General features: G+C 38.1%; 2 protein-coding genes across 2 annotated transcripts in view; one reads left to right on the top strand and one right to left on the bottom strand.

The window, feature by feature from the left end:
- The first annotated feature begins 1,315 nt into the window (after nt 1-1,315).
- On the top strand, nt 1,316-12,385 carry dhrs12la (dehydrogenase/reductase 12-like a). The gene is made up of 10 exons (XM_030153061.1): nt 1,316-1,424; nt 3,425-3,558; nt 4,852-4,934; nt 5,048-5,143; nt 5,303-5,384; nt 5,485-5,546; nt 6,995-7,102; nt 7,232-7,322; nt 8,181-8,318; nt 10,775-12,385. The coding sequence occupies exons 1-10, from the start codon at nt 1,369-1,371 to the stop codon at nt 10,888-10,890; spliced, it is 966 nt and encodes a 321-aa protein (XP_030008921.1). The 5' UTR covers nt 1,316-1,368; the 3' UTR covers nt 10,891-12,385.
- A 1,142-nt stretch (nt 12,386-13,527) lies between these two features.
- The window catches only part of wdfy1 (WD repeat and FYVE domain containing 1), a 20,660-nt gene continuing 12,651 nt past the window's right edge, over nt 13,528-21,536 (bottom strand). The window contains exons 5-12 of the mRNA XM_030153059.1: nt 20,985-21,135; nt 20,776-20,888; nt 17,384-17,510; nt 16,565-16,670; nt 16,241-16,342; nt 16,036-16,166; nt 15,820-15,928; nt 13,528-15,174 (exon numbers count right to left, since the gene is read on the bottom strand). Coding sequence (XP_030008919.1) covers nt 15,115-15,174; nt 15,820-15,928; nt 16,036-16,166; nt 16,241-16,342; nt 16,565-16,670; nt 17,384-17,510; nt 20,776-20,888; nt 20,985-21,135 — 899 coding nt within the window. The 3' untranslated portion in view covers nt 13,528-15,114. The remainder of the gene's footprint in view (nt 15,175-15,819; nt 15,929-16,035; nt 16,167-16,240; nt 16,343-16,564; nt 16,671-17,383; nt 17,511-20,775; nt 20,889-20,984; nt 21,136-21,536) is intronic.

Genomic DNA, 21,536 nt, shown 5'->3' with positions numbered 1-21,536 from the left:
TGGTTGATATGGAACTAAAACAACAAAACCCATGAATATACAAGAGTAAAGCTGTAGAGTAACTGTCCACTGTAGTGACCACTATGCATGAAAGGGTTAACTAATGCATGACTCATGAGTGTCACGTGTTGTAAAGACCTAATAATCTGAGAAAGTGGTGGCAGACAAAGTGTACAGGTCAATACTCCCATAATACACAGTCAGGTCCATGAGTCCATGAAATATTGTAGTTTTGCCTCTGTACGCCACCACAGTAGATCTGATAAGAAACAGTTGAGATGTGATTGAAGTGTGGACTTTAAGCTTCAATTCAGGGCTTTATTTAAAAATATTGCATTAAACATTACATTTTTTTTTCTCTTTTGCCCAGTTTACTCACTCCTGGTTCTAGTTATTGTTACCATTACATCTATCACCATGGTTGTTATTGTTTGTATTGTTGATATTCTCTTGTGAGGGTCTTCGCCATCTTCTTCTTCCTTTTTCTCCCCTCTTTACGCTTTCCTTCTCTTCTCCCCCTTTCTTCTCCTTCCTCCTGTTCCTTCATGTCAGGTCTGGCATAGAAATGTGGTTCAACGAAACTCAAAATAAAGATGGCAGAATATCAAGGGGAGCCTCATAAACTTTATGAAGTTTCCTTTGGCAAAATTTGTTCAGCACCAAAAAATAGCCATACTACCATTCTGCTGTTATGATACTGGACAAGACAAGTGTAAAGAAAACAAACATAGATAGATAGATAGATAGATAGATAGATAGATAGATAGATAGATAGATAGATAGATAGATAGATAGATAGATAGATAGATAGATAGATAGATAGATAGATAGATAGATAGATAGATCCATCTGTAGATTATTCCTGATTGTCAGTTTGAATAATATTAGAATAAGGAGGCTGATCAAATATCTGAAATGCAGATTTTTGGTGGCATTTCAACTAATGCATGAAGTTTTTGCGCATTAATATTTTTGCATTAATGATCAAGAAAGTGAAAACTAATGGCAGTAAATTGAAGATGAATCCACGATGAGAAACAGGAGTTCAGTAATTTATGCTTTGAATTATTTTGCTTTATGCATTCTAATTTTACTTTTACAATACGCCCCCCCAAGCGTAGAAAGTTCCTGTGGCATAGTGTGGATAGCACACTGACCGATGAAAAGTGAAAAACCATCAAACCCCACTCTGATCCGCTGCATCCCAGTTAAATAAGGCAGTAAACTCATCTAATGCCTGCCCCCTGTGTCTGGGAGGGCGCTGCACTTGACTCCCGCTGATGTTAATTCAGCCACACGTGGTTTTCTGGTGCAGAGTAAAAGCGGAGGAAAGAGCGCAGCGCAGCCAGAGACTTCCACAGCAGCACCATGTCTCTGTACCGCAACTCCGCCTGGTTCCTGAAGGGACTGACCGAGTTCACCAGGTAAGATGTGTTCATCTGTACTGCATGTGTTCAGATACTACTGCTGGGAGCCAGGAGTCCCTCTGTCACTGTGTGTAGAAGTGGGCTGTACTGGGCCAAAAAGGACGATCAGAAAGACTAGAAGGTTCATCACTAGAACACAGGTGGAGTAAAGAAAAGTGAATGGAAGAACTAAGGGAAGTGTGGAGTGATGAACTCTCTAAGGCTACCTTGTGAGTCAGGCATGACTATTTTGGAGAAGAGTTAATTTTATAATACAGAATATTCACGCATAGATAGATAGATAGATAGATAGATAGATAGATAGATAGATAGATAGATAGATAGATAGATAGATAGATAGATAGATAGATAGATAGAAAGAAAGAAAGAAAGAAAGAAAGAAAGAAAGAAAGAAAGAAAGAAAGAAAGAAATCGGGTACAAATAATAAAAAACACTGATGGTAAAAAATTTTAGTACAAAATAAGTTCAAATTAATTCTACTCATCAACCTCTTTTTATGCATTTATATTTTTACATCATCTGAATTGAAATAGATCTTCTATGCAGACTTTAAGACTGAAATCTTTCTGATGAACATTATCATCATGGTCTATCTTTCAGTCATTAAATCATTTTTAAAAAATCAGCTGTGTTCTTTTGGTAATTGATTCATTATAAGAATTTCCAAAGCAGAAATGCCAAACACTGTTTCTGGTTCTTCTCATCCTCTAATTTTATTTATTTTTAACTGTAAATAATAAATATAAGTAGGAGAAGACATTTAAAGATGTGAGGCTGTTGCTAACTTTTTTCATTATTGATCAATATTTGAATCATTTGGGCAATTAACTGATACGCATCTGAGAGATATTTTATATAAGTTTCTTGTCACATCTGAGAACTTGCAGACTGTGACATTTTGCTTCAAAGGTTATCACTAGTTGGCAGACTGATCGACTAATAATTGCATTTATTAAGACGTGACAGCTTCAGGAAGTTGGGATGTGGCTGTTTTTCTACTTTTTATGTGTAATGAACCAAATCATTTACCACAAAGCTGAGAAAAGAGAAATTAACCTTTGTTTTTGTTGTAGATGTGTAAGGTTACATGAGGTGACACTAGGTCGGGTTACATGAGGGCTGTTTTTTAAGGTTTTATCATTTATTATTCAGTGCACTCTGCCTGGATTTTGATGTGCATTTGAATTTAACTGAACTAACAGGAGGTTTTAAGTCATGTAGCTCTTGCTTGTTAGTCCATTAGTGACAGTTACAGCACAGTATTTCTGATTTATAAATCAGTCCACAGTGACTCAGCTTTAGCTGTGGATCACTGTGGGTCATCTGTGTGAGCACAACAGGGCTCTAAACGCCATATCAGTCCTATATCTGATCTGCCCAAAGTCGCCTTTTCTCATTAGAATACAGCAAACCAAGCTATGTGAAGAGGTGCTTTTGTGATTGTTTCCCTTCTCCCCTTTGTTCTGTGTTATCTTTTCTCCCAGAGAACAGGCCGGCAACCCACTCTGACCCTGCACTAATAGTTCTCTGCATGACACCATTGAACAGAGCCGGCATTTAACCTCAGTTTTACCCCCTCCCTGCCTCTTTATCCCCCCCTTTCTTCAGCCGCCCTCAACAATGGAATCCAAGACAATGGGTAGAATTGAAGTGCCACACACAAACACACACATACCGATCCTGTTGTCAGTGACGGTAGTCCCGAATAACCCGTCCTTATCCATCAGAGACGATGCCAGGCACGCTGTCTCCTTCATTGTATCTGTACAGTAAAGCTGTGAGGTGACATACTGTAAGCAGGATGACCTCAGACACTGACACTGTCCCATCTAATGTTGTATATCCAGTAGAGTAGATGCCTAACCTGCTTTCACTGATCATCAATGAGTCAGAAACATTTTGATGCATAATTCCAGGAACAAAAACCTACGGTTTCACAGAAAAGTATTGATTTACTTATAATATTTCTAAAGCATTCAATGAACCTGCCCCGTAGGACTGCCTTTCTCTCAGCCTCCAAGCGGTTTGTGGAGAAGGACCTGGAGGTATCTGTGGCTGGACGCTCCTTCATGATAACAGGGGCCAACAGTGGCATTGGGAAAGCCACCGCCATGGCCATTGCTAAGAGAGGTGGGGCTCCTACTACTGAACCTACAGATATTTATGTAATGGTAGAGTTATTTCATTATTGTCACTATTATCATTAATCATTGCTCATCACATCTTCAACACCAGCTTAGGTGTTATATCCAACACATTTCAGTTCTCATTGTTCTTTTATTTACTTAAAGTGTAAATAAAAGAACACTAGATTCTTGAGGAACCTTTCAGCTTTGCTCGGGTTGATCCTTTATATGCTGAAATGCTGCCTTTTGCTAATCTCTATTGCATGTTATTGACTGATGTAAGGTGGCATTATATGCAACTATTCAAGTCTTCTGAGACCAGTGAAACTCTGATAACATCTGTAATACATACAACTTATTTATCATCCAGGGGATGCAGGGATATTCAGTCCTCTGATGGCTCTTGTTATTATCTATAATGAAAGCTATCCTGTAAAATCCTGAAGATTTACACAACTATACAGATATAGACTCAGTTGATTTTGCTTATTTCAGTGTATGAACACATTCACAAAAATAATATACTGCAACCATGGCCATATATTCAGATTCCACATGTGAAAATGAAGCAAGTTGAAGACGTAAAAATACACTATATGGACAAAAGTATGTGGACCTGTTGAATTCAGGTGTTTGTTTTCTAACAGGGGTCTTGGCTACAAAACAATATTGGCAAATGTCATAATATAGTTTTATGTTGTGATAAATATCATTGCATTGCATTGGTTAGTTTTGTTCAAATTGTTATCTTTGCTTCCAAAATGTCTCAGAGATGGTTTTTACTTAATTTCTCTCAACGCTGATTTTTTTTTTTTTTTTAATTCATGATTTTAATTTTAAATGTTCTATCTCTAAATTTCTAAAATATTGTTTGTGCTCTGACTGTAAATTATAATTTTCTTCCACAACTAATCATCTACTCTCTTCACATCTCACTTGGGAAGAAAAATCTCCCATTAAACTTTAAGGAAATGTTGATTGTTGTATCTCAAATCAGCATGAAGGGAATATCTTATGAGTTGTAGCCACGATGTGTCCCAATATTTTTGTCCATATAGTTTTATAAACATCAATATAGTGTACATTACCAATCAAAACATACTCAAATACGGTCATAACAGTCATTATAGCATACATTTTTATTAACAAGCTCTAGGTTATTATTATTTTAAAATTTCTGCATTTTTAAGTCATTGCTCAGAATATTAAACGGCTTCTTTCAATCTACTCAAACACACATCTGCTTTAACAGTCATCCTTCCCTTGAATTTGCATTAAGTTCTTTAACTTTCCACAGGTGGAACGATCCACATGGTGTGCAGGAACAAGGACAAGGCTGAGGAAGCGAGGGCTGATATTGTCAAGGAGTCGGGAAATAAAGTTCAGTATGACTCATTTCTAAAAGATGAGAAGATAACCTTCAAACTGACTATGGAGATGTGGCAATAACTTGCTATGAGTAATTCACTTGTAAATGACCCATGTTGTTGCAGGAGATCTATGTCCACATCCTGGACCTCTCTGAGACCAAGAAGGTCTGGGAGTTTGCAGAGGCCTTCAAGAGGAAATATAAGGCACTCAATGTACTGGTGAGAGACATTTTGGAGACCTTCTACCTCAACATCCACCTCATTCTTCTTTAGTTTAGCACCAAAAATAATGTTGAAATGTCGTCTCCCAACTCATCTAATGTTAATTACTTAAATTCACTTTTAGGTGCAATAAATCTTGTATTGTGATCTGTGTAGATCAATAACGCAGGCTCCATCATGAGTCAGAGGGATGTGAATGCTGAGGGGCTCGAGAAGGGTTTTGCCACCAATGTTCTTGGTGAGTGAAAATGTGGGCTGAAGTGTGAAATAAAGACGGAGTCAGCGGTGACGGTGGGGATGGTTATTAAAGATTTTCTTCTTTCTTTTTTGGCCACCAGGGGTTTACATTCTCACCAAGAGTCTCATCCCCCTGCTGGAGAAGAGTGCAGATCCCAGAGTGGTGAGTCTCAGAGACGCTGACACAGACGAATGGGTTTCTACTGTGGGATGTGGTTGTATTATAGACTAATATAATCACAGAGGTCATTGGGTTCAGCCAACTGGGTTGTTGGTATTTAATTGTTCCCAAGGGGTTACATGTTCTAAACAATGTCCTGGATATTATTGCTTCAGACATACAGAGACTGTATTCTAAAAAATGCTGTTTTTCTGCACAGAAACTACTGCTGTCAAACTTAATGGAGCAAAAGTATCAACATCCAAATACAGCTCAGGAACATAGATGGTGGACAATCCATCAAGCATAGCTGAAATTCTGTGTGTTTGTGTTCTGGGAGAAGCACAAAGCACCAAACCAGCAATGTGAAAGACTGGTGGAGCTCATACTAAGAAACATAAAAGCAGGAATTGAAAACCAGGTTTATTCTACACAATAGTGCATCATTGTGTTCCCTCAAATGAATATGAACTTTTTTTCTTTGCATTATTGAAGGAGTGAAAAAAACTTTTATTATTCTGAATAGTTATTTTCTGTAAATCAATGTAGAAGCTTTTGGCACAACTTCACGTACTTCCAAGATGCATGGAGAAGGTCAAAGAGTCCAGCAGCATTTGTCATGTGGAACATCTTTATTAGATCTAAAGTTACACCAACACGCTTCAGCCTGTGGCCTTCATCAGGGTCACCAGGAAATAAATAACCAGCTCCTTTTAGATAAGACCTGAAACATGAAAAACATTTTTAAAAATCTACAACAAATCCTATGAATCCACAAACTGACTGACTAACAGGGTATCAGCAGAGATGGGTTAGGTAACTGAATATATACTGGGATGACCGTGCCTTTGCTGCAGCAGCTCCTAGACTATGGAATGGTTTTTAAATTTTACAACTTTTTATGTTTTTTAATCTATTCTTGTATTTTATTCTTTTATTTTGGTTTTACTTATTCTTCTATACAGCACTTTGGTCCACTGCGGTTCTTTTAAAGCGCTTTACAAATAAAGTTGGATTGGATTGGATTGGATTGGATTGGATGTATAACATGGTATAATATTGTACCATGTCAGCAGAGAGGGAAGGGGAGTGTCCAGTTAGAGTCAGATTACATTACATTACAGATTATAAACTTAGAGGGATGGTGGAGTTTGAATTTGTAGAAAAGGAGAATATATGCATATTTGGTGTGATCTTCATCAAAAACCACATATACATCTATGCAAAAACTATATGTACAGAAAAACAGAGAAATTTTACATATACAAACAATAGAAGTGTTATTTTCTGCAAATAAATGGCCTAAATGAGAATGTTTTTATTTGGAATATTGTAAAAAAAAAAAAAAAAAAAAAAAAAAGCCCAATATAGTGAATTTTTCCAGAGCTGTTTATCAAATGTGAAAAGAACCCGAGTAAGTGCACTAAAGCTCCGTGTCCCTCTATGTTCAGATCACAGTGTCATCAGGGGGGATGTTGGTGCAGAAGCTGAGGACAGGAAACCTTCAGTCAGACAGAGGCGGCAGATATGATGGTACCATGGTGTATGCCCAGCACAAGGTATGAAGTGAAAACAGGCATTTTTTGACGTTTGACTGAGCTTCACCTGCTTAACCATTCAGACATCCTCACTATACAACACATTTATTTTTCTACGCCGTGTTTGTATGTGTGGGTTGTGTGTTCCAGAGGCAGCAGGTGGTAATGACAGAGCAGCTGGCCAAGACGCACACTAACATCCACTTCTCTGTCATGCATCCTGGCTGGGTTGACACTCCAGGTACAGCTAGTACACAGGGATGAACTGTGGAATCATTTTTTGATGCAATTTTGTCATGAAGTCGGTATGGTCAAAGGCTGTTTTTCCCAAACAAGTCTGCACACAGAATGGGCTTTTATTGGACAGTGAATTGGCTCAGTAAAATGCATAACAGTAATAGGATATGTCAGTTGTTTTTATAAGGCCATATGAGATGAAGAGGAGAGGCCTCAGGTGTGAAAGATACAATAAGACAAAAAAAGAAAAAAGACTCAACAGACATAAAAAGACAAAAACAATCTAAAAGACATAGCATGCCATAAATGATCTATCAATATACAAATACATAAACAAGACAAGAAAAGGCAAAACAGGTGAAAATAACAAAGATGTAGTAGGTACAGTGAAACAAAAATCAGATAAAACATAAAAATAGTACAAAACCACCCAACATTTTGGAAACGAAATGAAAGTTACATGAAAGGTAAAATATGTAACAAACTGAGAATTACATAAAAAGCCTATCAGACACTTTAACAAGGCATTTTAACAGGAGGTTAGTCACATGTTAATGCTTATATGCTGAGAAAATTACCATGTACATTTATTTGTGTTTGTTAGTTGGTGATAATGTGTTGCTGCCGTGTGTGTTGGAAGCGATTTTCCAACAGTCCAGCATTTATTCAGCATTGTTTTGATTATGGAAAAGTCTATAAAATATATAGACATTATGGCAAATTCATGATGAAATTTAAGGTCACAAGTAGATATGACTTTATCTTCTGGGTATTGAGTAGAAAAGGTTTTGGAACCACCGGTCTGAGGGAATAATGTCACCTTACAGCTTCCATTGATCCTCTGTTTGTGTGTCTGTTGCAGCTGTGGCCAACGCCATGCCAGACTTCCATCGCTCTATGAAGGAGAGTCTGCGGACCCCGGAGCAGGGGGCTGACACTGTGGTGTGGCTGGCTATCTCTGAGGCCGCAACCACAAACCCCAGTGGACACTTCTATCAGGGTATCCCACTCACATTCATTTAATCTCACTTTAGTCAACAAAATCAGTTTAATTAATACTTGATGTAACATTTTCTATCAGGAATTGCATACCTCAGTTAGTACAAATCAGAAAACAGCTGCTTGGAAAAGTATAAGTCAGAATAGATAAAGGAAGTGAAGCAGAGAATAATTCTGTGTTTGTCAGCGGTGGGTCAGATTGGGGGTATGGTGTATGTGTGTGTGTGTGTGTGTGTGTGTGTGTGTGTGTGTGTGTGTGTGTGTGTATCTGTCTGAAGGTTTGGCCAGTGTCCACTGCAGCTGGAGTGGGCTGCTTTTGGTGCCAGATACTGCCAGAGAGTACAGTGCTTCTATGAGGACACACACAAACCCATAGTGGTGTATGCAAACACAATGACCCCAGTGGTGTTGCAAAGGGAGGTAGCAGCCTAAAAGTCACTTCAACAGACTATATTTACCCATCATTTTTAACTTTAAACCATTATTTCTCCAGGTCTGTTCTGATTTCTCCCCACTTCACTGCTTTAAATATATAGAGTATTTGAGTGCTGCTAAAAAAAAATAATATTTCAGTTTGTCTTTTGGCTGCAAATAGTGGGAAAAGTTTAGGTGATTAGTTTAGACATGATATACATCACAGAATTTGATCTTTTTTACTACTGTTATTATTATCACTATTGCAAGCAAGCAAAACTTTATTTAGCACATTTCATTCCAGATGGAAGCATAATGTGCTGCACAAAGTGTGAGGTGTTGAGCAAAAACAAATCTAGCAACTAAATTTTAAAGTCAATCAAAAAGTAACAACATTGATATCATTGTGTTAGTTTTTTATGTGAGATTTAAAAATGTGATTAAAAAATGACACTCCAATACTGAAAAAAATACTAATGCAATGAACTCAGAGTTACTGATAATCTTTATCAATACCACGTCCCTCCACCATGTATTATATAGAAAGTAACTCATATTTTGTGTTGTTTTTTTTTCTTAATCAAACAAGTGCCATCACACATTCACACGAGCATTTAAAGGGTTAAAATCCTGATAATTATTGAACATCTGACATGTTTAAGCAGAGTTGAAGTGGTTTAAAAGCTATAGCCAAAAAAAACAAGATAATCTTTCAAGAGACATTTCAACATGATGCATAAGCCTTTAAAATATCATTTTACAATTTTTAAGTCAAATTGTAATCTTTGCTCCTCCACTTCTGCCCTCAGCTTCAGCCTCTGCTTTATCATTTACTCCCACTGATACAAAGTGACCTTACTGTTTGTTTGGTGTGTTTGGATTTTGGTTGAAGGATAAATGTGCAAATACTGACTCATGTGACGTGTTTCCCTACATGCCCGTCAAGCTGCCTGTTTGGCTTTATTCCATCACTTTATCTCTTGTCAACACCTGACTGCTGCAGGTGCCAGAGTCAACACTGCAGTATTTACTGAAATCATGATTCAACACTGGCAAATTACACAGAGACCGCATGGAATTAGAAACTGTTCACTGTTCATTTAGCCTTATATATATATATATATATATATATATATATATATATATATATATATATATATATATATATATATATATACATATATATATATTTTTTTTTTTTTTTCCCTCCACCTGCACATTTCAACAGTCTAGTTCAACTACTCTAAATTGATTTTATTGTAATGATTACATTGTTTTCCTCTGATAAAGACATTGCTTTATAGTAAATAAAACCAATACCTCTATCAGAGAAGAAAAACATTAACCAAACCCAATATTACTTGTATTTTACTTTACTTAATTTTAACTTATTTTTATCTATTTCATATTTTATCCTTTCCAATAGTTGTTTTTTTTTCTTTATTAACCTGATCATTATTATTACAGCTTATGGCATGAATTTCTGAAAAATGCTTCTTTTGTGATATATTTTTCAATCTGATGTCAGTTACTATTACAGGTCTATTATATTGTATTGTATTATATTATATTATATTATATTATATTATATTATATTATATTATATTATATTATATTATATTATATTTCTTCAAATTCTACCTGTGACAACTGCACTACATGCTTCATCAAATACAATAAGAAGGAATTATATTTAAAAAATGAAGAGGTACCATATAGAGATATATAGAGATATATATATAAACTGCTATTTAGCTAGTTTATATGGAAATGGAATTTTTTAAAATTATTATTATTCTAAGGTATCACACGGGGACAAAGTTGAAAAGAACTCCCATGTTTGCATTTCTTCATCCAGTCGCTTTATTGCCTTCAGAAGACGAGTTATATGAGCTATAGTTAGCACTCTGACACTGAATTTCCCATGATATCTTGCAAAAATCAATACTTCTTTAACATCAGGAGCAGACAAGGGATTTGGGAGTAAAAAGAAAGGTGATGCAAGTGTGCCCTGCAAGTGAAAACCTGATTGTTTGTTTGCAGACCGGAAGATGGTGTCCACCCACCTGCCACTCGCCTGGACCCACAGCTCTGCCCTGGAGGAGCAGAAGTTAATGTCTCTGCTGGAGGACTTGGCCAAGACGTTTCAGCCACACTGAAACAGCAGGACCTGGGCAGCAGTGCATCGCCAACACTAACACCACCGACTTCATAATGACAGAGGCTGAGCTCCAGAATGGTTCAGAAAGTTGTTGAAATGTGGAAAAAGTGACGAGTGGAAACCCAGTCTATCAGCGTCACGCTAACCTTGTCTGTTAGTGACTGATTATCAAAATTTGTAATGTTTTGTAACTATATGATAACAGACTGTACTTCATAAGCATTACCACATATATGGATTGAAGTGTTATTCAGTGTTTGAGGGTGATGCTGTTTCTGAAGGATGTCGCTGATGGACAGAGCACCTTCATGAACTGCAGTCTCTTACTGTGACTTTAATAAAGTTGTCAATCAGATGGGAATCTGATATGACCAAAGTCACTCGCATCCTACCAGTTATGAGTTCAATCTCACTTTTGCGTCTTGATAACCACAAGTTGTGAGATGTTTCTAACTGCTGTGATGGTAACTCTTCAGTGTATTTGCTGTGTTGTAGTGCATCTAGAGGTTGAACTCAGGCTGGAGATGAAGTGTTCTCTCTATGAGCCGTGTGCCTTAAACACAGCACAGAGCAGCATCACTTGACATGTGCAATAAAATCTGAGGATTTATGACTTAGTAATGTCTGCCCAGCACCTTTAAGGCTTTTTACTGATGGTGACTTTGGCTTGTCATGTAAATGCATGCTTTAATAAAACCAAAATGCATATTGTGCTTAAGTACGCTATTGATTTTATTTTCTATTTAATTCTTGATTAAAAAATAAATCAATAAATACTCAAAACATGTCCGAATATCTTTATTAAGCATTGGTTCTTATCTCTCTGTGATCTTTTTAGGGACACAGGGAGAGTAGTCAGTACTGTATCATCAACAAAAGTATTTAAAAATACAATTGAGATATACATGGACATTATGTTGGAACACCAACCGGTCTTTTACAAGCAGAAGAGAAAAAGTCAATTTACAGAGTTTGTTTGTATGGGATGCACTGTTGTGAAAAATGAATTATCTGAAAATTCATGACATGAGCTCTCATCCAACATGAAAATCGTCCGTTCTGATGAGCTACAAAAAAAAAAGAAGACTCCTATACCTGTTACACAATCTGTTGCATACAAAGGAAATAAACCATTTACAACCCAACAAACCCTCCTTCCTTCCTGCCACAGTCTGGCAATCTGATGATCTGTTTCATTAGCAAACAGCAAATCCTGCCATCAATCATACCTTAAGCATCTTGTCCATCTGTTGAGGAATTAAGCCTCCAGAGTCTGTGTTTGGGCAGAAGGCCTTTTATCACCATGTACAATCTGGTTCAATGACTTGATGAGAAGTAATGACTGTTAGTATCCTGTTAACTGAAGTAGGAGAGGAGAGCTGACTCCTGATTGTACGGTAGCATTGTAAATAACCCTGTAAATCCCTGTGACATAAGGTTTTATAACACTTAGGGTTAGACTGAATGTCAGTATTGACTGAAGACAAAAAAAATACAACAGTGTTTTCTTCTGTTTGAACAGTAATAATGCAACAGTATTTGCAAAATATTCAAAGCTTTCATTACATCTTGGACTTAATCTACTTTAACTTTTTGACTTGAAACAACCAATATTTTAATGATTCGAGTAGCAATAAAACCTTAGAAAAGAAATGACATTCTTTTTATAGATGGGCAAAAATGAATGCTACTGTAGGTATATGAGAAGTTCAGTTTTACAGGTGTAATGTAAAGTCAAATTGGTTTTAATTCATTGTGGGAAAAACATGAAGAAAAGGAAAAAAAGTGTGAGATTTAGAGGCCACAGCACAGATCAGTTCAATAAGGACCACATTCGGCTCAGCTGTGCGCTGTGTCATCCTGCACACTGCTGAAAGGCTACAGGTGTCTCCAATGAGACAGCAGCAGCAACTGATAAAAGGGCGGAGCAGACGCCGCTGCGGCTCCTATGCAAACTTCAGACTGCTGAGCAACAGATGTTTGGAAACTGCTGAGGGGTAGCCAGTGAGACTATTTATGAAATGTTTAGTTTATGTGCTGCACTAGAACTGTGATTATTTAATCAATGTTATGTTATGTTTTGTGGTTCACTCAAGTTTGCAAAAAGATGTGCTCATGTTGGTTAATTAGCACATATTGCACATTTTTGGATCAGTTATCTGTAACAGCTTAAGGCATGTCATTTCCCAGGTCTTCATCTGACCAGTGGAAAGCAGAAATGTCAACTTGGTCAGAAGAATCCTTATCATCAGGATCCAAAAATGTGAGGGGGAAAAACAACGCAAAACATATTATGCAAAAATTATAGACCAACAGTTTCAATCAGTATCAACCTTCATCCCAACCCCAAATATTATATTATTTTATAATCATGTAGTAACGTCTTGATGATTAGAAACAATGTGGCCATAGGGAGACCAACACTACGTAAGTAATTTCATGGATAAGCAACAACAACAAAAAAAAAAACCTTATGTATGTGGTAACTGTATGATGTGACTCTGAAAGTTCAGAACAGAGTTTGCATGTGCCTCACAGAAGAGTCACTTAATTTTCTAGTTTGACCGACAAAAGAAAAAAAAAAAAGTCTACAAGATGAGCACAAAGGAAAGTAAGAAACAACCATTTACAGTGATAATAGATAAATACTTTACTACAAATATAAATATACACTACATGATCAAAAAACTGGAATGTGACTACATTTTGAAATTAGGAATTCCAACATTATAATGCTCATTATTCCCCTTACAATAAGGCAAGCGTTAGTCTAACATTAGAAGATATTAGCCACTATATACAAGGACGCTACATCAAATCCAGCTATCGTCTCTCCCAGATCAAAGCTTACAAAAATGCTGTTTAAGTCAAAGACAAAACCATGAGTTGTGCAATTCAGCGCAGTGGTGAGAGCACGATGAGAAATACTGGATGTGAGGGGGAAGAAGAAAGGAATTTCAAAATGGACAGAATGAAAAGAACACAGACATCCAGAGCTTTGCAAGGTGAGTGCATGAGTGAGTGAAAGAGCATGAGCAAACAGTCGTAAGCACCGACAAACTATTAAGAAGGCTTTGTGTTTGTGTGGCCTTCTCTCTTTAAGGCTTTTGAAGGAACACTTGCTGCCCTGATCTGACCTGCAATTTAGCCAGGAATGACTACAGCATGCCAGTATTTAGTGCTACATTTTATTTTGAGTACCTGTCCAGTACCTAAGTGCCTCTGTGGGAAGAGGAAATCCAATTCTGCATTAGAGGAAAAGTTGTGATCTAAATGTTCTTTAATTAGAGATGAAAAGTAGTTAGCACAAGTTTGATCACACCTAATAAAACTTTTAAGGGTATTCTGACTGGTGCCTCTCTAGTAGGCTGCAGTCTGCTCCCAGGATGCCTCACACCTGACAACTGGATTAGACTTTTACGGCAGCGATTTCAAGTGGAAAGAAAGATTTCCTTCATCTTTCGAGAAAGAGACTTCTCGAATGGATTACCTAAGCGTTTACACATTAGCAATGGTCACGTCTGATATGAAGAGCCCCGAAAAGTGAAATGTAAAACCTCCTGAGAGTGATTTAAGGCCAACTAGTGAAAAAGAAATTACAAAGACAGAGAGGTGTGGGGGGGGTAGAGAGAAAGTAATTTCAAGCCACTATCTACCTTAAATGCTGGGGGAATATATACAGATGATGGGGATTTTTACATGTTACAGTGACTGAGTACTATGCAGTTAGTGGGCCACATTAATAAGCAGGCTAGTGTATGTTTGTACAGGAAGGGTCAGCGATTTCTTTGAAAGCTATCTTTACTGTGCAAGGGTATTAAAAATGACCTTTGTCAAAAGAAGCATCAGAAATATAGAATGTAAACACTAATATCAATACCATTCCTCCCATTGGAGAAATAATTACAATACATGCACACATTTACACACACACGTCATTGTGCTTCAGATTTTTGTTTTGAATCAGAGCAAAAAGTCATCAGTCACACACATGTAAGACTGATGCTTAGTGGAATTAAAGGAGAATTTGTTATGAGAGGTGAAAAGAATGTAGAGGGCTTCACTGTCAACATACACACACTTGAACATTCACAGAGAGCAGGCCTGGTTGTAGCCGTAGAGCCCAGGCGTGACGGGTAGGTGTACTGTACAGAGGGGTTTCCATGACACTGGAAGAGTGGGTGGAGCACAAGAACAGGGACCATGTAGTGGGCTGGACCAATCAGCGCGGAGAGAAGCCTGTTGCTAAGCTACAGCCAACCACCTGCGTCATATCCCAGATCTGTGGAGACAAGCAGCCAATAACAATGAGGGAAGGAGCCTGGTGCAAAGCTGCCTTTAATAAAGACACACCATGATCACTGAGAGGACTCTTGAACTACATGTACCTGAAGAACAAGGACTCTTGATTCTTAACCCTAAAAGAACTGCAACCATGTGTGGAATGTCTCACTTTCCTGTATTTATAGTTTTTCTGACCTATTCTAACAGCCAACATTAGGGGCCAGATGTGATTTTATTAAGACAAACCTTGAATTTGAGTCAATTTTAAAATTTGATTTGTCTGAAAAAAATTGTTTGTCTTGTTATTTTTATTTTTGCTTTCATGCAAGCAAATGCACATCTAATTTATCTCTTTGAATCATTTTAATTATGAGTAAATGAGAGACAGTCAAAACACACACTTACAGTGGTTCATAAGGCCAAAATCTATATCAGCAGGCAGTGTCAATAACGCCTGACATTTAACAGCATCTGGATAGGAATATTAACTAAAAGATTATCAATTATTTTATATCAGCCATTCTACCTGGAGTTCTTTGAGAATGAATAGCTACTTTAGTGTAAGTGTATTCCAAATTTCCCTCAATGTAAATGTGTTTGACTGATAAAATGAATTATCAGGCATCAAAGAATTGTGCCTGACCTTAACAATACGGTCGCTTCCACATGTGACCATCAGGCCTCTGGATGGGTCCATGTCCATGTGAGCGATGTTGTGTTTCCCCTCATGGAACGTGGCCAACGGTGTCCGACTGCACCAGACACAAAGAAAGCAACATTTTATCAGTTCAGTTCTGTAAACAGGTCTAACATGAAGCAAAACAATTATAGAAATCTATACAGACTGCCTTTTACTTACTCTTCTTCTTTGATGGTGTCAAAACAGGCATCACACACTCGCACAGGGAATTCGAAGCCCATGAGTGGGAACGTGGAACGTTTTGAACTGCATTTTCCACAAACAGCTTTGCCACACTTCCTGCAGTGGTGCTGTAAGCAGGAAATACACTCAATTTAGTATCAGTGATGATGCATGGAGATCGGATCTGCTTAGACCCTCATACCTGTCTGAGACCCAAGGTCTTGGTGTCCCACATCTGCTTGATGTTCCAGAAGAAAGGCTGCTCACACTTCTGACATGAGTCGCTGTCTAACCATTGAGGCGCCTGCGGAGAGACAGATAAAATAACATCGCAGTGAATGAAAATAATAGGCAAAAACCAAAGATCAATAATAATGAGATTTATTAAATGAAAAAAAATATCTTCTTCAGATAAAATTATAATTTTTGGTTTCAGCAAACATCAATAAGATCAAAATTGTGAACTCTATTTTATATTGTGTCAGACCTTCACATTTGTTACAGAAGCTATAAAAGTAATGCAAACCTCTTCTCTTTGTGTGTCCATGTTCCACACTGCGATGCCTCCGTCAGCTGAGCATGACAACAACTGCCTTGTCAACTGGAGGTAACGCAAGGCCTGGACACGCTCACTGCAGATTAACAGAAAGACAAGTTTACCTGTAAATTCAATGTTCCATCTCACAGCTCTAATCGGGGTTTGTGTTTGCTTGTGGGCAAACACCAGCAAAATAAGCTTTGAAAAACCCCTTTTCCACCAGCAATTAGTCAACAGACACAGTTAGCTCCTAGTTAGGGAAGTATCTGGCAATCATAGATCCAAGGTGTTTGTCTAGACAATAAGAGGCTACAGGGCAAGTGAATCTGAAATGAAAGAGCAGTGTCACAAGGAAAGACTGGAGAAGATGAAGACTGGGTCAAAAGGGATTTAGAGCTTATCTGAGCAATACAAGTTTGATTTTCCTGGATATCTAAGACACAAGCCTCTGTAAATCCGGCTATAAATGTGGTACAACAGGATCTACAGTGGTTTGGTCTGGCACACATCAGTGTGCATGTGTTTTGTTGATGACTCCTATAACTGTCGAGGAGAGGGGTTGGAGAGTGGTGAAATATGTATGAAGACTGAGAAGTGGAGATGAAAACATGGCTGTTGCCTGGGGATAGCTGTTACTGACACCACTGAGACCTGATTTTGACAAGAGAGGTGGAGATGAGAGCAATGGGCTGACAAGACGCAAAAAAGGATGAGGGCTCTCCTTTTCATCAGAGCCCTTTTCTCTGATTTGCCTTTGAAGCTGTATGTTAATAGATATTCACTTGAGTGCAACGCTGTACAACTTACTGGTGTCCCTGTAATAGTAGCGTTCGCCCTTTACGGCCCCCGATGTCCCACATGATGACACTGTGATCAGAGGCCCCAGAGAACAGCAGCCTCTGGACCGGATCCCACCACAGGGCTCCTATACTGCCTGGAGGGGACAGCACAAGGTGGCAATTCACATGTGATCGCTTGTTGAATGTGTTATAAAGAGTAATGCAGCATTAGAGTGTGACCCACTGGTGCCACCCAGTGCCTGCTGGGAAAACTACAGGCAGCAACAAGTGGGTCCTCTTCAGCCCTATCCTTACTGCTTAGAAGTGTGCGTCAGTACTGAACATGCAACTCAAGCTCCTCAATGGTATGAAAATGTATAGACTTTCATATTCTTTCCAGCGATGTTAAAAATGTTTTTTTTTATAATCAGACACAGAAGCAGCAATTTAATCTTTTTATCAGCGATGTTAAAAATGATTTTTTTATAATAAGACACAACGATTTAATCTTTTATCCCATCATTCTGATTTTTAGTTTATGTTGATATGTTATACTGATTAGATTGTTTATGTATATGTGTGTTTTATGGTGTGCATGTGGTGTGGAATGGGTATGGGGGTGGGGGTATAAGTTGTCAGGATATGAATGCTTGATTATGTGATCTTATCCAGTGCTTTGTACATATATTGTATATTGTGCCAGCCTACTTTCTAATGTCATTGCAGGGTCCCTGACATATGGCAAAATATCATTAAAGCAAAATACATCTTAGATGTACTGTGTTGAGTAGGGCTGCAACAACTAGTCAACTAGTCAAAGGAATAGTAGATGGCAAAAGTAGTTGACGACTAATTTGGTACTCAACAGGCCATTAGTGATGTCATGCACTTTTGTTTAAGAAAAAAATGTTTATTTTATTACTGCTGCAATATTTGTTCAATATTGAATTGAATATTTGCATAACAGACTTTGTTATGCATTCTAACTGTTGTGCACCAAATGTTCTTGTTGAAGGAAAGAAAATGTATTTTCTTGCTGCAATTAATAGAAATGAGAACAAGAGGTTTTTTTTTTGTAGTTCATAATCTGATTAGTTAATTAATCCTTATGGGCGTCAATATCTAGTCGACCAACGAATCAGTCATTAGTTGCAGCCCTAGTGCTGAGACATTATTTTAAAACAGAAAATATGTTGTTGAAGTAGGGGGAAGAGATGAATAGTATCTCTTGTTCTTGTATGGTCCACAGAAAGATTTTACACATTTTCATTTATGGAATGACTGGTTTACATAGCGAGAAGCTTTTTATAGATTTCTTTGTGTGGAAAGTCAGACCAGTCACATGATAAATTTAAGACTGTGTCAGGTGGTAGTGACTGATATTTTTGGTCTTATTCATACAGATTTCTTAAATCTCAGAGTTCATCTGATGGTTGAGGTTAATGTCATTGTAGCACTTCACATTACAGTTCAGTAATACCATGATAATAGCTGGATAATAAAAAGGTTCACATAAACAATGCCCTGTAATTCACAATTTAGTGAGTGAGTAATATTAAACTGAAATTTGCTCAGCAGGGTGATAATGGGTGGAAAACATTTAAAGATACCAACATGGCAAAAATATTTAAAAATAGTCATTTTTCGAAGAGGTGGCAGGTAAAAAAAAAAAAAAAGTTTATAAGTATAATATTAATGATGGGACTCTAAAGTGATGGCTGACCTTTCCATCCTGTTTTCCAAATTTGATCAATCACGACTCAGATTACATTGATGCAACTCCAGTTTGTGCACAGCATGAACTCAGCGCCACGTCAATTAATTTGTATAATCATCAGTCCAATTAATGTGTGCACTCATGAGCACATTTGCACTTAAAAGGGAGAGGGGGCGGTGTCAAAGAGGAAACTATAACTTTATTTTTAATGAGGCGTGCTGATATGTGACAAAAACAGTGTTTTATCAATGCTTTATCAAAGCAATATAAAACATACATGAAAAAAACTTCTTTCCTATTTCCAACAACAGCTATGGTATAAAAAGGCTTTTTCAAGTGTTGGAGGTTGTCATCTGGTCAGATGAGTCATCCAATGCCCTGCACTCAACAAGCAGATGAGCTCATGTGTGATAAAAGCCGGAAGAAGAAGACAGGGGAGTGTTTGTTTCATGCTGTGAAGTGTCCTCGAGGATCATTTTGTTGCAATTTTAGATTATTATTTGAAGAACACAGGAGCCCCAGTGGAATCACAACTGTATATTGAAGTCCCATCTGTACAATGCCCTAATACTTTAACAACAGAGTTTAACATGATCTCTGTATTTCCATCTAAAGGGCCCCAGGAAACAGATGAAGGAGCTGTTTTTTCTAGTAACTCTGATTTAAAGCTATACCTACCGATGTGGCATTTCTCACAGCACTTAGTAAAAGTTTGAACATGAACAACCCGCCTCCCTCCAAAGCCCCGCCCCCTTCCCTCTGCCTGAGTTCTGAGGCTCCTCCTCCTCTCTCCTCTCATCTGACACGCGATGGAAATGGGGGAGGAAGCAGAGGCGGAGGTCCGGTCCGTTTTGGCGTGTCCGCGGACCCCTCCCTCAGTAATCAAATGAGTCATCCACCTGCAGCGGGCCCGCGGCTCCTGTTCCATCAGTAGACCTGGTCTGTGCAGTACTGGGTCAGTGTCTTCACTGCAGTGCCCAGGGGATGGGCGTGCGCACTGTGAACGCGCGGCCTCCGCGAATTTTCCGTGGACATTTGAAGTTTCATAGTCCATACAATTATCATCCTACATCATCTTACATTGTGTGACACCATATACATGTACCTGTATGAGTCCCACCGTCATAAAAGCTGAGCTTTATGCAGACCTGTTCAGTCCAGTACAGCTGACTTCCGGACTTTTATCTCCATCCTTCATTCATCAGACTCCCGTTTGTGCACCTCAGTTGTTGTTTCTGTTAATAAATCAGTTTAATCCCTTCCACATGTGCATGTCAGTTCTAACCAAACACATCCTAGACAGTAGACTGTGGTCAGTGACAGGAGGAGCAGCGCGAGTCAAGTGTCAGATTCAGAGGTACACATATCGGATGTGAGACAGCGATAATGGATCGGATGCTGGCCGGCCATAATGGATGACTGACAGGAGGCTCAGCCAGGTTCGGCCAATTATTTTATTCGGACCGACTAAAATGATTGGTCAGACTTTTATTAGAAATATATGAGAATTAAACATTTTTGAGTTTCAATACCTGGCAGATTTCTTTTACATTTTAGTTTGACACACACTTATTAGGAGCATTTTAAGATGACAAAAGAAAAGTGTAAAAATGCCACATCATACGGTATAGCTTTAAAGTAGTGGTAGCAGAGTAGTCTAGTAACTTACATGAAAGCTGATGTGTGTGTGTGTGTCTCCTTACCTTCATGACCCTTCAGTGTGGTAATAGTGGAGTATGTTTGCTTCTCCAGCTTCAGCAGCGTGATCTGTCCAGAGTAATCTCCAACAAAAGCATGCTGCGTCTCGTGATCGTATCTGAGTGTGGCATCAGGGTTCAAACAGGCTGTACGTTATTAACCACTGAACTAGGGGGATTCTCACACATAGGTACAGTACAAGCCGGAAGGATACTGTAGGCAGGAAGCCCAAGCAGTGAAGTAGTGTCTTCCCAGCATGCTGCCACTGTGGGTGCACATCCAGCTCACACTCTTGTCATGGCCAGTGCTCACCACCCACTCGCTCTCAAGGGAAAACACCATATCTGACACACGGTTCTGGTGAGCTAAAAGACACACACAGAGAACAAGTTTAACTACGAAGCCAGTTATGCTGAATGAACTACCAATGCGGTCCGATGTTTTCCACTGGGTTTTTGACAGGGGCAAAACATGGATGAGCTCCATTTAGATTACATTAGATTAGACTTCATTGATCCCTCAGGAAATCAAGGTTCCAGTAGCAGCACAACACTAAATGTAAGCATAAAAGAAATATTACAAGACAAAAGGAAAGAAAATAGTAATAACAATAATTAATCAATAATTTTACAAGTATAAAACGGCAGTTGCATATTAGAAAGTAGCAGTAGAAATAGATACTGAAGTATCAATAATAATAAATAACTAATTGTTTTATTATAATCTGCACTATACATATACACACATACGTATCTAATTATTAGTT

The sequence above is a fragment of the Sphaeramia orbicularis genome, chromosome 13 (assembly GCF_902148855.1).
Source record: "Sphaeramia orbicularis chromosome 13, fSphaOr1.1, whole genome shotgun sequence".
In the NCBI taxonomy this organism is placed as follows: domain Eukaryota; kingdom Metazoa; phylum Chordata; class Actinopteri; order Kurtiformes; family Apogonidae; genus Sphaeramia; species Sphaeramia orbicularis.
This window is presented reverse-complemented; position numbering and strand designations above follow the sequence as displayed.

Bases quoted from the DNA above. Each gene is read 5' to 3' on its own strand.
- dhrs12la (XM_030153061.1), top strand. From the start codon at position 1,369: ATGTCTCTGTACCGCAACTCCGCCTGGTTCCTGAAGGGACTGACCGAG. The intron at 1,425-3,424 runs GTAAGATGTGTT...CCTGCCCCGTAG, and splicing joins GGACTGACCGAGTTCACCAG to GACTGCCTTTCTCTCAGCCT. The intron at 5,144-5,302 runs GTGAGAGACATT...TGATCTGTGTAG, and splicing joins ATAAGGCACTCAATGTACTG to ATCAATAACGCAGGCTCCAT.